The 14,348-nt window shown below is 48.3% G+C and overlaps 1 protein-coding gene across 1 annotated transcript in view; it reads left to right on the top strand.

Annotated features, from left to right (window-relative positions):
• LOC129197185 (fibrillin-2-like) overlaps nt 1–14,348 on the top strand; it is a 111,403-nt gene that overhangs the window by 55,216 nt on the left and 41,839 nt on the right. The window contains exons 9-12 of the mRNA XM_054805328.1: nt 4,706–4,831; nt 12,296–12,448; nt 13,092–13,289; nt 13,981–14,124. Coding sequence (XP_054661303.1) covers nt 4,706–4,831; nt 12,296–12,448; nt 13,092–13,289; nt 13,981–14,124 — 621 coding nt within the window. The remainder of the gene's footprint in view (nt 1–4,705; nt 4,832–12,295; nt 12,449–13,091; nt 13,290–13,980; nt 14,125–14,348) is intronic.

Raw genomic sequence — 14,348 nt, forward strand, 5'->3', positions numbered from 1 at the left:
GCCTTAATGATCAGGCCAACTCCAACCCAGCGAGTTGGAGACCAGGTCCAAAATCAACGTTTGCATTGAATTCTGCCATTGTCTGAAGAGCAGAGTGCACAGAATATTGCTTTAATTTTTAACAGAGTTGGAAAAGTCGTGAAGTAGCCAGGTTGGAGTTGGAAGAATTCCCTCCCCAGAGCTGGCAGCCGGGTGTTAATGAGAGGTGTACATATCCGTCCCACGGTGTCAAGCTGTCCGTGGACTTCAGCTCTGAATGAACCAAAACTATGAGACACTTTACAAAGAGAAAATAAAGACGGCAAATGTGGTGGGGAAGAACTGAAACAACAAAGCCCAGAGCTCAGTTTCTCAAAGTACAGGATGTGCGAGTAGTCTTGAGAACCTCTGGCTTTTTTTCTGCTTTGAAATGCTAACGCTGCTCTCGTCTGAGCTAGGATTTTCAAGGGGAAAAAAATGTTGCAGTTTGATTTAACCTTTTGAATTAACTCTGTTTTTCCTTAAGAATGGAATGCAGTTGCTGCCCCCACAAACGTGTACACTTTTTCTTGGATGACTGACGCTATGTCATAAGTATTGATCTAATAAGATGCCTGCCTGTCAGCTGGCCTCCAGATCTCTGATACAACAAACTTCAGGAGAGCTATGCAGAAGTTTTAAGCTGTTATTCCTGGTAGTACAACCAGCTTTTGCTTCATAAAGCTCTTTCCCTTCCAGTGTTCTGCAAATTGTAACCAAACACAGGCCTGTAATTAAATGACAGGGCAGGCTGTGGTGATAAAATCTCTTTCGCTGCAGGGGCCCAGGTGGGGGAAGTGTTTTCTGCCGATTTGCATTGCTGCCTTTCGAGGTTTCAAGTCGCGTCTGTCTGTTGGAGGGGCTCTGAGCATCAAAGTGCTAAAGGAGCACTGCAAGGACAGAGGTGGTATCTCTGCTGCCTGCAAAAGGTGGCTGAAATCTTTGGCTAGCTGAAAGCGTAATTTTAGAGTTCCTAAGAAGCCGAACAGGAATGCATCTTCCCCTCTTGATATATGAGTGTATAACCTGCCCTATGCACTTGGGCTTCATTTTGTGTGTGGTTTCACTTGAATCCTCAGGACTCAAGAGTTGCAGCCGAAGTAGAACAGAAGATAATTGTGTTTGTAACAGGTTGTGTGAGCAAGGAGGAGAGATTGCAGATTATTTCTTTGACCACATGAAGCACCCGTGGGCAGCCTCTGTCCAGACCATACGCCTCACTTCAAAAGGCGGCTCGGCTCCTCTTACTTAAACATGTACGTTGCCAGTGTGTCTTGCTGAGCTGAGTGCGATGGATTTCACTATGTCTCACTTTGCAGAGGAAAATTATTACTGTTAGGGGACAACTCTTCTGGTCTGTTTAGACGTTTCCCTTCAGATGAGATGAATTACTGCCTGGATGAGATCGTCTCTTTCTGCGGAGCGTAAATGGCATCTAGAAAAAACTCTGATGGAGGTGCCTGCTCTGTAACCATCTAACACATCTAACCACAACTCAACATGCACCACTGTCCAGATCATTTCTGTAGTCTTTTCTTCTAGAGATCTGACAGTGTAGACCCTCTTATATCTCTTTTCCCTCCAAACAAGGCGGAGGCTTTGCGGTGATGCGAATTAACTGTCATCATTGGATGTCCATGGCTGTCCCACCCTGCAGCCAAAGGCTGGTGTAGTGGGGTGAGAGTGCCTGGGACGCAATGGCCAATGGCAGAAGGCTCCTGACAGCCTCTCTAATTTTAGAGAAGGATGAAGTTTATGAGGATATTTCTGGAGGACCAAGGACAACGCTTACTCCTTGAGAGTCACCTCTGCAGCCAGATTTCACACCCCCTTGCCCTCCCTTGGGTTTGTGCCTGTGCTCTTACAGACGTTGTTAGGGGAGTTGAATCCATCCCAAGGCTTGGAGAACTAGCGCTATCCCTGGATACGTAAGCCAAAGATTATTTACTGTTGGTGTAAATCTGTCTGCTTCATTCCAGCCTGAATTTATAATCTCTCAGCTTCAGTTTTCATCTTCTCTTTCTGAGACTGCAGAGCTCTCACCATCATCTTTGTGTGTCTCTTTTCTACGGTCCCACCACACCCTCACAGTTTCTTGGATAAATGTAAATGAGTCCTGCTAGTCCCTTAATGTCAGGCAGGTTTTTCCAGGCCTTGAGTCATCCCCCTAGACTCTGAACCCCTCCAATTTGTTAACATCCTCTTGTAAGAGCTGGCACTGCACAGAGCTGTGGCATCCAGGAATGATCCTGGTTAAGAGGTACCATCACCTACTTGCTTCTGCTCAGTGTTTCTCCCATACATCTTCAGGGCTGCACTAGCATTGCTAGCCACTGCATGGCACTCTGAGATTGCAGTCTGACATTTCTTTCCTAACTCTCAAGTTTTTCTCAGTTTCACGCTGAACAGGACACAGCTCACCACCCCTCTGGGTAGCCCACACCCATTTCTTACAGAAATTTCTTGCCCAAAGACATCCTCCATCCCCACTCTCAGATGAGAGCTCTCTGCTGTTCTGCCTTTTTTTTTTTTTTTTTCCTCAGATTAGTCTTTGCCCTGCAGCAACTCTAACCTCCACACATGCTAATGCCATCAGGCTGTGCAAGGCTGTTATGCTGTTCACATCAGAAAAATCCCCTTGAAGGAGCAGACTTTGACCAGTTCCTTCTCATTACTTTCCTGCCAGCCCCAGGCAGCATCTGAATTGCATATAAAAATCCCCTTATCCATTCACAACAGCATGATAGATTTAAAATACAATAAATAAAGTTGCTTAGCAGGAATAATTTATTTTGCCAATTGCCAAGACACTTTTTTTTTTTTCGCCACTGTAAAAACTGTTGGGCAAATATTCCTTCTGCCTTTTACCACCACCTGGACCACGACCACCAACCAGCTGCTTTGGGTGGATTAATTAAAGGTTGGATCTAATTCTTTTCCAGCTTCTGAAACAGATTTCAGTTGGCAATAGAAAAAAAAATCTATAACCCTGCTCCCAGACAAGTCCTTAGAGTCAAGTGCCCCACAAGCATGGCTGGGGCCTGTATGTTTAATTATATTGACATTTTGGTCAAAATTTATTGAAAACAGATTGCACTTTTCAAAATAGCTGATTTGCCACTCTGTTCCCTTTGATTTTCCAAGTTTCAGGTCCCAAGCGATAGCTGCACACAAAAGTTATAGGCTGTCTCTCTCTGTATCGTCTGTATAGGTACTTGTTGAATTTTCTGCTCTGTCTTCACCCTTTTCTGTTGCAGTTTGACTTTTGTTAAGCCGCAGCTTTCAGGCTTTCTGTGTGGTTTCCCATCTGTTGTTAACCAGAACTTTCACAAGGATATGAAGCTCTTTAAATGCTCAGTATAAAAAGAGCCAAAGAAATAATTAACTCAAGAATTTTCTCAAGGTTGTAATATAAATGGCCTGGAAAGTTTGAAGAACTCTACAGTTCTCAAGCAAACCCTACAGTGTCTCATCTTTCCAGCTCAGTTCTTCCAGTGTGGATTAAAATCTAACTCTGAGCAAGGTTTCAAATACAGATGCTTTGTTTCAGGATCCAGACTCAGGCATCCAGGACCTTGGCAGTGGGACTAGTCTCCACGTTCAGCTCGTGGTGAGGGTCTGCCATATCTCCACGCTAGACAGATGCTTGTAGAGCATATCCTGAGTTCAAATGGCAGAAGCTACACCACTGGTGTGATTGTCTCTGATTTTCGGTACTTTATAACCTTTCTGCAATTATTACCATATGTCTGGGCACCGGGGCTGCCTGGTCCCTCTGATGTCTGAGTCCAGATGTTGCGCCTTGGCAAAATCTTGTTGCAATGTCCTTATTTTCCATGCTCTTAAATCCAGAGAGATGCACTGCTCTGGTATGTTATAAGGTCGCACGCATGGCAGTGGGCTGCTGGAGAAGCAAGCTGCTGCAGAAGCAGTGGGTGGCAGGGCTTGCTAATGTGGATGGTGTTTCTTTGATTGCCATGGATAATTAGGTGTGATCTCTCCAAGAACTCAAGGTATATCTCTAGCTCCCTAATCTTCCCTGTGATAAACGGTTCAAACTGTGGCATGCTCATGCATTGTTATGCAAATCCGTTCACACTAAAATAGGACTGCTGATTGAGGAGCTGAACCCAGAGTGATATGTCCAGAACCCCCTTGCCTAACTGATAGCACAGAGGCCTTTTCACCTGGATTTAGATGCCTGAACGTACTTAAAATTGAACCAAATCCCGAATAAATTTGGTGAATAATGCAGGAGCCCAGTGCTTTTTAAAAACATGATGTCACCTCCGATGTTGCATCTCTGCTTTCAGAGAGACCTCCAATTCACACGGAGGGACCTGCTGTCCAGCCAGTCATGCGCCTGCACAGATGTGTTTCTTGCCTAAAGCTTCCTTTGTACTCCAAGGAGCTCAACATTTCAGCTCAGCCTGCCCAAAGACCGACGGGGTCCGTAGAGAGAAGCAGAAGACTCCATGAAACCCTGTGAATCACCCTCTGGAGGAGTCTTGTTTTCTGTACTGAGCTACTGCTGGGAGGCCACTTATGGCCTCGAGCATCCCATGACAACCCGTAACACCAGCTACTGTCCTCTCTGATCCCAGCTCTGGTCCTGGATCCACACTGAAGTCAGGAAAGGAGATGGTTTGCAGGGAAACATAATCACTGTTGGTTTGCTCTTTTCTAGATGTGGATGAGTGTGGCGCAATCTCTGGCGTGTGTGATGGCGGCGAGTGCACCAACACAGCAGGCAGCTACGTGTGCACATGTCCACGTGGTTTCATGACCAGCCCTGATGGATCACGCTGCATTGGTAAGATGCTAAATAGATCTCAGGACCTCAGATACAGGGAGAGATCACGCTCTGACACCTAAACCTGGTGATTTGCAAATCACTATCTGGTGATCACCAGATTTGTAAATCAAAGGGCACATTGTTCCTGCAATAGCTGGAAAACTGCTCTTTTCCACCTGCTGTCCTGGCATGTGCCACGGCTGACATGGTCTGTCCTGGTCACAGGCTTGATGCTGTTGCAGACCAGGGGCTTTCTCTGTCTCCGTAACTTGGACTGCAGGTGCCTCAGTGCTTGAGGTGTTTGTCAAGGGGTTGCTGAGGACATTAGGAGGAGGACTGGGCTGGAAGGTTGGGATAGTGGTCTGTTTGAGGAAGGATCCTTGTGGTCCTGCTCACAGAACCTCATCAGCTAGCAGGAGAATCCCAGAAGCTACCAGTTTTCTCTTGCATTAGATGTCAGAGGGACACCAGTACTCCCCCTACAACCCAGCTGCAGGCACAGCGTGTGGTTGTGGGGTGTCTAAGTCCAAGGGAAGGCTTGCAAGCTTTCCTGCAGCAAAGAGGGATCCAGTGATGGGGAACACAACTGCACATTCATCGGCTTGCTTTGTAGAGGTGAAGTGGGGGAAAGGTTTACTGCAAGTGTTTGCATAACCAATGCAAATAAACAGTGACTTTTATCATCTCCTCCTTCCTGCTTAGACCACAGGTAATGGCTCATAAATCCCTACTGCCCCAAGCTAATAATCAGTAGGGCTGTGGACTCGATTGGCTTCGTCTCACTGAATTCGATCTTTTGGGAGGGAGTTGCTTTGCACTGAGCTGGTGGTCTGGATCCCCTCTGTACCCAGTGGAGAGACAGAGGTGCTTCCGAGCACAGCACGGGGCACTGCGGACACCTATTCCTGCACTCATGCTGAACCTGCAGGTTTACAAGGCTGTTGTGTAAGCCCTTACACACTACCTCCTAGCCCACTTTCCTCCCACAGTATCCGATTTCTGACAACAAAATGATTCCCAGGCTCATATGAAAACCTCGCAGTCTCCATCCCGCAGACTGCCTGAAGGGCTCGGTGGGGCCGGTGTGTGCCACTCCACCGGCTCTGACCTACCTGCTCACCCCGTCTCGGTTTGGTTCGAGGTGTCCGTATTTCAAAGCTTCCCAGAACCAGTGTGAGTCCAGGCAAACTTTCCCCAGACTGACGAGCTCTCCTGCCCCCAGATTAGAGGCTGGAGTGAATCTTGCATGTTTAACAGATCAAAATTCCTTTCCAAGCCTTGTAAATATTTGATGGTCCATTTCTCTTTGTAACAGACAACAGTTTCTATGATAAATAGATCAGCTCTCTGTTTACTTGCTCTCAGCAGGGGCACTTACTTCAGTCAAAATGAATCCCAGGGTTTGTCTCACTGCTCAGAAAGTTCATTCGCCTTTAGAAAGACAATGATGTGAGGATTTGTAAAGAGGAACTGTTACAGAAAAGGCAAAGATCGTTGTTAGTGCAATGGAAAATGTCAGGTACAGCTTTCTGTTGAAAGTCCTGGAAATTATTACAGAAAAAAAGAATAATTTCCAAATTCTTTTATATCCACACAACCTGGAGTAAAAATTAATCATGTTCTAGTTCCGGAAAGAAAAATGTTGTAAAGTATAATGTACAAGTCACCTTGTTTGGGAATCTGATAGATTTTAATGAGAATGAAATTCTTTTCCTCCCTGTTTCCCAGACCCTGCCATAAGCCCGGAGGGGTGTGACGGCTGTCGGATGAGTCATGTGGATATTTCCCCGCTTTCCTTGAAACCAAGTGCTTCAAGAAATGAAAACTAAATAAAATTAGAAAGCCCAAATTTAAAAATAGTCCAAAGCTTAGTTAGCTGCAGTGGACTATGACTGCATCTGAACTCAATACATCATGCTCTAGTCATTTCCCTGAGCTAATATATGCTGCTAGTGTGCTGTCACATTTTGGGACAGACAATATTTTTTCTGGCAAAACACACAGTTACCATCGGGGTGTTGTTGCCCCGGGATCCATATTTTGCAAACCCTGCTTCTATCATTTGAGGAGATTTTAGTGCTCATTTTGAGAGTTTGTGGTATTTCAGCCCACAATTTACATCCTATGAAATGAATCAAATATATAGTTTGTAAAATTGAAAATTAATAAATAATGTGGGCACCCTTAAAGCACGAACAGCATCAGGAGAGAGCAGAAGAGATTGTCACGCTGCCACCTCTCAGATGTTTAGACTGGAAATGACCGTAGTGTCTCATATATCATGGGGCACCAGCACTGGCTATGTGGTGACTTTATGGTGGCAGCCTTGATATATTCCCATCTCTTTCCCCTCCCTTTTTAGTAAAGTAAACACCTTTTTATTGCATTTGAATAATCTCCTGTAGTTTTTGCAGCTGAAACAGCAAGACACTGAGCTTGAGTTGATCCCAAATCTCATTAGCTGCTTTCACTGCCTTCCTCAGTAAAACGCAAACAGCAGCGTAGCTGGAGAAAGTCCGTCATAGTTTGAAATGAACATTTATTGAATGATTCAACCACCTGTGCTTGACACAAAGAATCCAGTTCCACACATGTTCATAACAGTTTCATTCATGGATGCTTGTAAAAGACAGGCTCAGTGTTTTGCAGGCAGCAGAAGGATCTGCTCCAGCAGGCTGGGAGCTCTTTTTCTTTTAAACTTTTTTGGTAGAATGGGTTGCTTTTGAGAACGGCTTAAAAGAATAATTTTCAAATGAGAAAAATGGCCTTTTGGATGCATTTCCAGACATGCACTTGGTGTTCCCTTGTTCATTGCAGGTCAGCGCTCCTCCACATTGCTTTCTTTGCTCTTTTTCCCTGATAGTGCAGCAAGGCTCTGAGAGGTTTAGATCTTATCTCTTCTTGGGCAACGTCAGCAGATTTACTGCCTAAAGTTCTGGGTAGGGCCAGATCTTGCTTATCATTGCAAAGTCCTGGGCTCAGAGAGGGTTGTGAGGGTGTTACTGAGGACCTCACCTGCCTGGAGAACTCTTTTTGCCCACTTTGGTCATTTTCCAGGAAAGGAAAGAGCAAGAGGAAAAAGGAAATATGAGGAGATAATATTTAAGAAGGCAAGAAGTGACAAAAGGGAAGTGATGTGAGGATCACAGACTCAAACCAGATTGATAAGGAGCTGGGGAGGGACCCTGAGCAGAGCCCCGCAACAGCTCCCAAGGCATCAAGGGAGCTGGCGATGCTGCCAAGCAGAGGTCTGCTTGGACCTCTGCAGGTGCCAGAGGATGCAGAAAGGCTCCACAGTCCCTCCATAGTGTGAACCTGTGCAGGAACCTGGACTGCAAACTGGGTCATTCAGTCCACGTTTGTAAAGCATTTCCCCTTGGAGAGAATAATTTTTTATCAGATCATTTCAGGGATGCATTTATACGTCAACCTTGTAACTGTTGAACTGGCAGGTGAATTTGGAGAAGAATGAACGGCCAGGGAGCGAGTGACTTTATTATAGCACTTTCCAGCAAAGAAACCGTGCTGCGGTAACACCCAGAGCTTCCGTGTTTGCACTGGAGCCCTCCTGCAGTGAGACAGCAGCAGCATTGGTGGCCAAGGTGTGCCATGGGTATTGCAGTTTGGTGGGAGCTGTGCACGCAGGGATGTTTTGTGCCTTCGTTCTGACATGACTCTTCACTGAGACAGACACCACCATCTAATCTTACCCAGGCAAGAATGAAATTGGTCAGTTTTCCAGAAACAGAGAACATATGACAGCATCATCAGTCCAGACTGACTGTCCTCACCACAGTATGAGGCTCCTTTTTGCACTGTTCTTTATTGCAAACCAAGCACCATTGGACATCTTGGAAGAGGACACCTTTGGCTACGTGCTGCTGCATTGCAGCTCCCTTCCGAGCTAATAGCCCTCGGGTCCTTTGTAGTCAGAGCCAACTGCCTTTTGCAACCACTGGTTTGTTTGGATTTGGTCACTTGAGCTTCTCAGTTTCTGCACACAACAAGACACAAAATGAGAGAAACACTCACCCTTTAACATTCTCTCCTGGGAAGCAGTACCAGCACTTTCTATTCCTCTGTCTCTCCTTGCCCCTAACCCACCACCAAAGAAACAAACCAGGTTTTCATCAGGATGAAAATTGCAAAATCCCTTGCAAGTGCACAACAGACCTTAGACACCTTGTGCAGATCACAAAGAGGATGTCCATGTTGAAAGGGAAGATGGAGATTAGCCATGCTGGATAGTCAGTCAGAGGGTGCAGCTCCTGGTGTGAGGCTTCTGGGTATCAGGACATGCACACCAGCGCATCATGGCCCAGCCGGATGGGTGCAGACTCTGCCAGACCCCAGCAGGAAGGTCCAGCTTGGAGTCGCTCCTGTCTCGTTATGATAAGCAGGACAAACTCCATCTGCTGCTCCACCACTCCTGGCTGGACCTTGTAAAGCATCCGCAGCCTCTCTGAATCAGAGACCTCCAGCAGACCTGTGGCTCAATCCTCCACCTCTGTGCGCTGTCTAATCTCATGTGGAATTTTACCTCCTTTCTCGCCTGCAGCGTTATCTGATTTACTGAGGTTATTGTACAAACCTGTTCCCTTAACAGCTGTAGAGGAAGGCAGAAAAAAACCCACGACGGCTTTGTGCTTGTACCTCCAGCGTGTGGGTGGTCCTGCAGGAGGTCACAGAGGGACTGCAGGGACCCACTGTTCTTTCCATCCACCCTCTCTCTGCCCAAGGCAGCTCCAGATGAGTTTTCAATTAGTTCTGACCTTCATTTCTGACAGATATTATTACAAACTGCAGCAAAGACAGCTGAATTTAATAAATGTTTGTCCAGATGAATAAGGGTTGGACCATTCCCTGCTGTGACCTCCCTGCCTTGTCAAACTTGTCAGCACATATCTGTCTGTGGGGAAGGAGGTTGTGTTCTCCAAATCACTCCTTGCCCATTAACTGGGTGGCTGTCACCATGCATCACAGCTTTTGGGACAGCAAGCATCCCACAGAAGAACAGAAGGAGCCGGGTGGGATCTGTCCTCTCTAATGCCCAAAGGGTTTATTCCAAACTACCACCCTCTGATCTAGAAGTTCATTTGAGCTCAGCCTTAAGCTCTCACTTAGCTAAACTCCCATCAAATGTTTGAGATGCAGCTTTTCCAGATGGCCCCACTATGCTGCCCTGGCTTGATCAGAGAGCAGTTTCTTTCTGGAGTAAGAGGGAACTACTTGCTGGTGCTAAGCAACATCAATGTCAACGTGCTGTGGAAACACAGCCCTTTCCTACACCCCAGCATCTGCTGAAACCTGCAAAGATGTGGGCATTGCTCTTGCACTCTTGCCCCTTGCCAGAGATCAAGGGCTTGGGATGACCCAAACACCCGTGTGGCTTGTACTTCCCTTTCTTAGGATTAGGAGCTAATCAGGTGTTGCGTTCAATCCCTTCACTCAAGTTCCCCTTCTCCTAGTCTCTCTTTCTTTCTGCAAGTCTCTTTGGTGGATAAAGTTTCCTAAAAGGGAATAGTTCATGCTGAACTCGGTGCTGCAGAATGGCGGAAAGGATGTATCTGGGAAAAGACCTGCTGGTTTAGTCACCCTGGCTTTAAATGGGGTCACTGTCCTCCGCAAGCCACTGAGCTGTGATTAGAGAAGAAATGTAACCACAGCCCACAGATCAAACAGCTCCATGCAATTAATTTCAATTATATTTCAGGAAAGTGTCAGCCTGCTGGCTAATGTCAGTCTAGAGGCACAGATGACAAATCAGACTAGACTTTACCCCTCATTAATTTACTTGAGAAACAAGGACGGGAGATGAATGAGTGGAAGATTCCAGGTTTTCCTAGAGGACTTGGTGCCAGATGGAGCCTGCTAGACATGTGAAAGACCCTCAGTCTCCTGGGCCTCATCCAGAAGCCACACACACCAAACACTGGTGCCAGGCTTGGTGTCTGTGGCTTTGGCCAGGCTCATGGACTTTGACCACCATCCAGGGCTCGTTCTCCTCCCAGCTCAGTCCAAGCTGTGGGAATTAACCCATGACCTGAAACCGGCATCCACTGAGAATGGATGGATCAGGCTGGAGGGATGTGGAATTGAGAACGGCTCCATTTGTTTAGTGAGAGATGCTGGGACCATTGGGAGCTAGCAGGGAATGCTTCCTCATGGGAAGCCTGGAACATGGGGCATTTGTCATTATATCAGTTTGGGGAGTGAGAGGCAGGTCCTTGCCAAGCCTGAGATGTGCAGGACCACACTGCACAGCGGTGGCTGTGGAAAGGTCCTGGCTTAGCACAGCATCGGGAGTCACTGACTAATGCTGGAAGGGTTGTACCTGACCAAAGTGGTGTAGGAAATGGCCGACCACCTTGGTCTGCCAGCTCTGTCCTGCAATGAGTGAAAACACGGAAAGGACTATTGCAGACAAGGCTTCAGCCTAGAGCAGGAACAGCTGGGGAATGCCCGCTCACTGTCTGGGAACCCTCAAAATAGTAGCAGGCAGCGCTGGATTGTTTTTATCACAGGGAAGTGTTTTTAGTGGCAGAAGTTGGAGGAAAACGTATCACGCTGGGTCCAACAGCCCAAAAGAGAAGACGCCGCCCTCCACGTGGTCAAGTTCAGGACCTGTTGTACTGTTATATTGGCACTGGTGGCCAACCCTTGGTCACAAACATAATATAAATAAGCAAGACAGAGACTGACAACAGAGGAGGAACCTGAAGAATGGACATCGCACCCCCAGGATGCAATTTTGTCGAATATATTTAGTCTGGAACAGTTTATCTGTCCCCACTGAGGGGATGGGTCAAGCTGTCCAGTAGTGGAAGCGTCAATGTGTGCAGTGGTCTCCCGCAGACCTCCCCTCAGCCTGTTCCCTCTCCCTTCTGGTGTCTTGGGTCAGTGGTGGAACCCATCTGTGACATGTCTTGTCAGTGCAGAAACTCTAGTGAGAGGAGGGAGACACCTGTAAATAATCCCATTCCTTTGGGAAGGTGAGGAAGCATGGGATGAGGTGGGGCATCTCATCTGTTTTCTGCTTTGTGAATTCACTTAGAATCTGCTGCATCAGCTTGTCCTTCCTGCAGGGCAAGGAAGGCAGCTCCCAATGGAGAATCCGATGGAGAGGGATTGCCCACCTACTGCCTGTTTCTGGCTCTTGGTCAGGCTGCTTATGGTATTTAGGAGCCTAAATGGGAATGTGAGATATAATAGTGGGGAATGAGGCCTGGCCCTACAGCCTTGATGTGCTCCAGATGGAAGTGCTGGAGAACCTCATGAATCCCCCCCTCTGCACTCTGGCTGAGGCAGGAGGGGGGATTCAGGCACTCTTGGAAAAACACTGGGAGGATGAGGCAGAACAGGAGGTCAGACTGGGACATTGGACAGCCAGAAGAGACGCCATTGGGAATGAGCACTCCAGACCTGACCAAGAGTATGGTGATGGCATGTGAATGTGTTTCCTTCTCCTCTCCCTCTCTGCAGACCAACGGATTGGGACGTGTTTCTCTGCTCTGATCGGGGGCCGCTGTGCTGGGGACCTTCCTGGCCAGTACACCAAGATGCAGTGCTGCTGTGACTCAGGACGTTGCTGGGCCATTGGTCAGACTCCAGAGATGTGTCCTGTCCGGGGGTCAGGTAAGTGCAACACAAAGGACCTCCACCTGCTGCTGGGCCAGCTCATGGCTCTGATGGCCCTAGTGGTACCCCAGGCTTGACGTGGAGAATCATCAACATAACGCCCAGAGAAAGGTCACATGGGGATGCTGGCTCTCCTGCCTGTGTCTTGTCTGAAGTTGAGCCAGATGAGTTCAGCCAAGGCAAGAATCTATCCCTTTCCTCCTACCCCTTCGGTTCTCTTTGGCTCCCACCATAACTGAACCTTGGGGCCGAATGAGGGTGAGCCCAGGCAGCAGGAGGCCTTGAGGAGGCACAGCACGGTAGATCTGTCTCTCTGCCTCTTCTTTCCTCACCAGCTCTGAGCAGGGCAGAGCTTTACAGTGCCTGGCACCCTCCTGTGCCCTGTCCTGTCCTCCGTAACGGGAACCCACAGTGTCAGCTGTCCCAAGCACCCCGAGAAGCCGCTGCCAAACACCCTGGCAAGCTGTGTCTTATCATCTGCTCTGGAGTGAAGGACGTTAAAGCCCTCTTCACCCATCTGCTCTGTTCCTGTCAGCCCTGCCCGTCCATCTCCATGCCTCTGTTCTCTGCACTCTGGCTGAGGCAGGAGGGGGGATTCAGGCACTCTTGGAAAAACACTAAGGCAGCTGTTTTGTTTCAGATGAGTACCGCAGGCTTTGCATCGAAGGACTCCCAGTCGTGCCAGGGTTCCCTGGGAGCTTTCCAGGAATTCCTGGATTCGGGCCCAATGGTGTTGGGCCGGGACTCAACGGGCCTGGAGGCATCGGACCAAATGGGGCAAATGGACAAGGCGGGATCCCAGGTCTGCCTGGAATGGGCCCAGGAAGTTCAAGCATTGGTAATTAAAATTACTTTCTTACTGTGCTGACCCAATTTGGCTGCCTGTCTCAGAACACAGGCAGCATGTCTGCCTGCGTGCCGGCCTGCTTCTCTGAGCCGTGCACACATGAGCAAAGTGCCTGTGCTCTTAGCCAGCTACAAGGTTTATTTTGACACGGGGGGAGTGATGGGATGTGACACTAATGCTGTGCAGGATGCTGAGCCCAGAAGCAGATCAAACAGTGTCTGCTGGCAGAGCAAGGGAGCCGAGGCTGGCTCCAGTGCAGAATATCTTTCTAATTACCAAATAGGAATGAAGCTTTCACGTCACCGCCTCACTTTCTGCCTCCCCAAAACAAAACTGTTTTTCCCACCACCTTGGACACCCCTCTCCTGTGCATCCCCGTATAGCTCCTAGCTAAGGGCTGAAGCCTGTGAAGATGCGCTGGGTGTCAATAACTATTGATTCCCACCTTGCTTCTGAGAGGCTGTGCCATCTTGTGCATGTCAGTGGGTAGGGGCATGCCAGGTACTGCAGCACCCTGCAGAGATTTCTGAGGCAGCTGAGTTTGTGTCTGCAGCCCCATGGTTGTTCAGGGCCTGGGATGACCACTGACGTGTTACGGTGTCTGGAGTTATATCACCCTGCTTCCTGGGGACGATCAAGGGAGCTGTAATCCTCTACCTGATGCTGCCTCTGTGCTTTCCAGGAACCGCCACTTTGAATCAGACCATTGACATCTGCAAGCATTTCACTAACCTCTGCCTGAACGGACGCTGCATCCCCACCCCATCCAGCTACCGCTGCGAGTGCAACATGGGGTACAAGCAGGATGTGCGCGGAGAGTGCATTGGTGAGTAGGCTCTGCTTGACACGTACACACTCGGGTCAGCTCCAGCTATGCCCCATACCTGCTCCTAACAGCACCTTGAGCTGCTGCTGCGACAGCCCCCATCTCAGTCAGAGCTCCCCACAGGAGGCTGGAGATAGGGCGCTTGTGTCAGGTAACGAAGCAGCGTGATGGAAAGGATATGTCTGACCCTGAGGACCACCCAGGGTGACAACTCTGGTAGCCAC

Source organism: Grus americana, chromosome 28, assembly GCF_028858705.1.
Source record: "Grus americana isolate bGruAme1 chromosome 28, bGruAme1.mat, whole genome shotgun sequence".
Taxonomy (NCBI): domain Eukaryota; kingdom Metazoa; phylum Chordata; class Aves; order Gruiformes; family Gruidae; genus Grus; species Grus americana.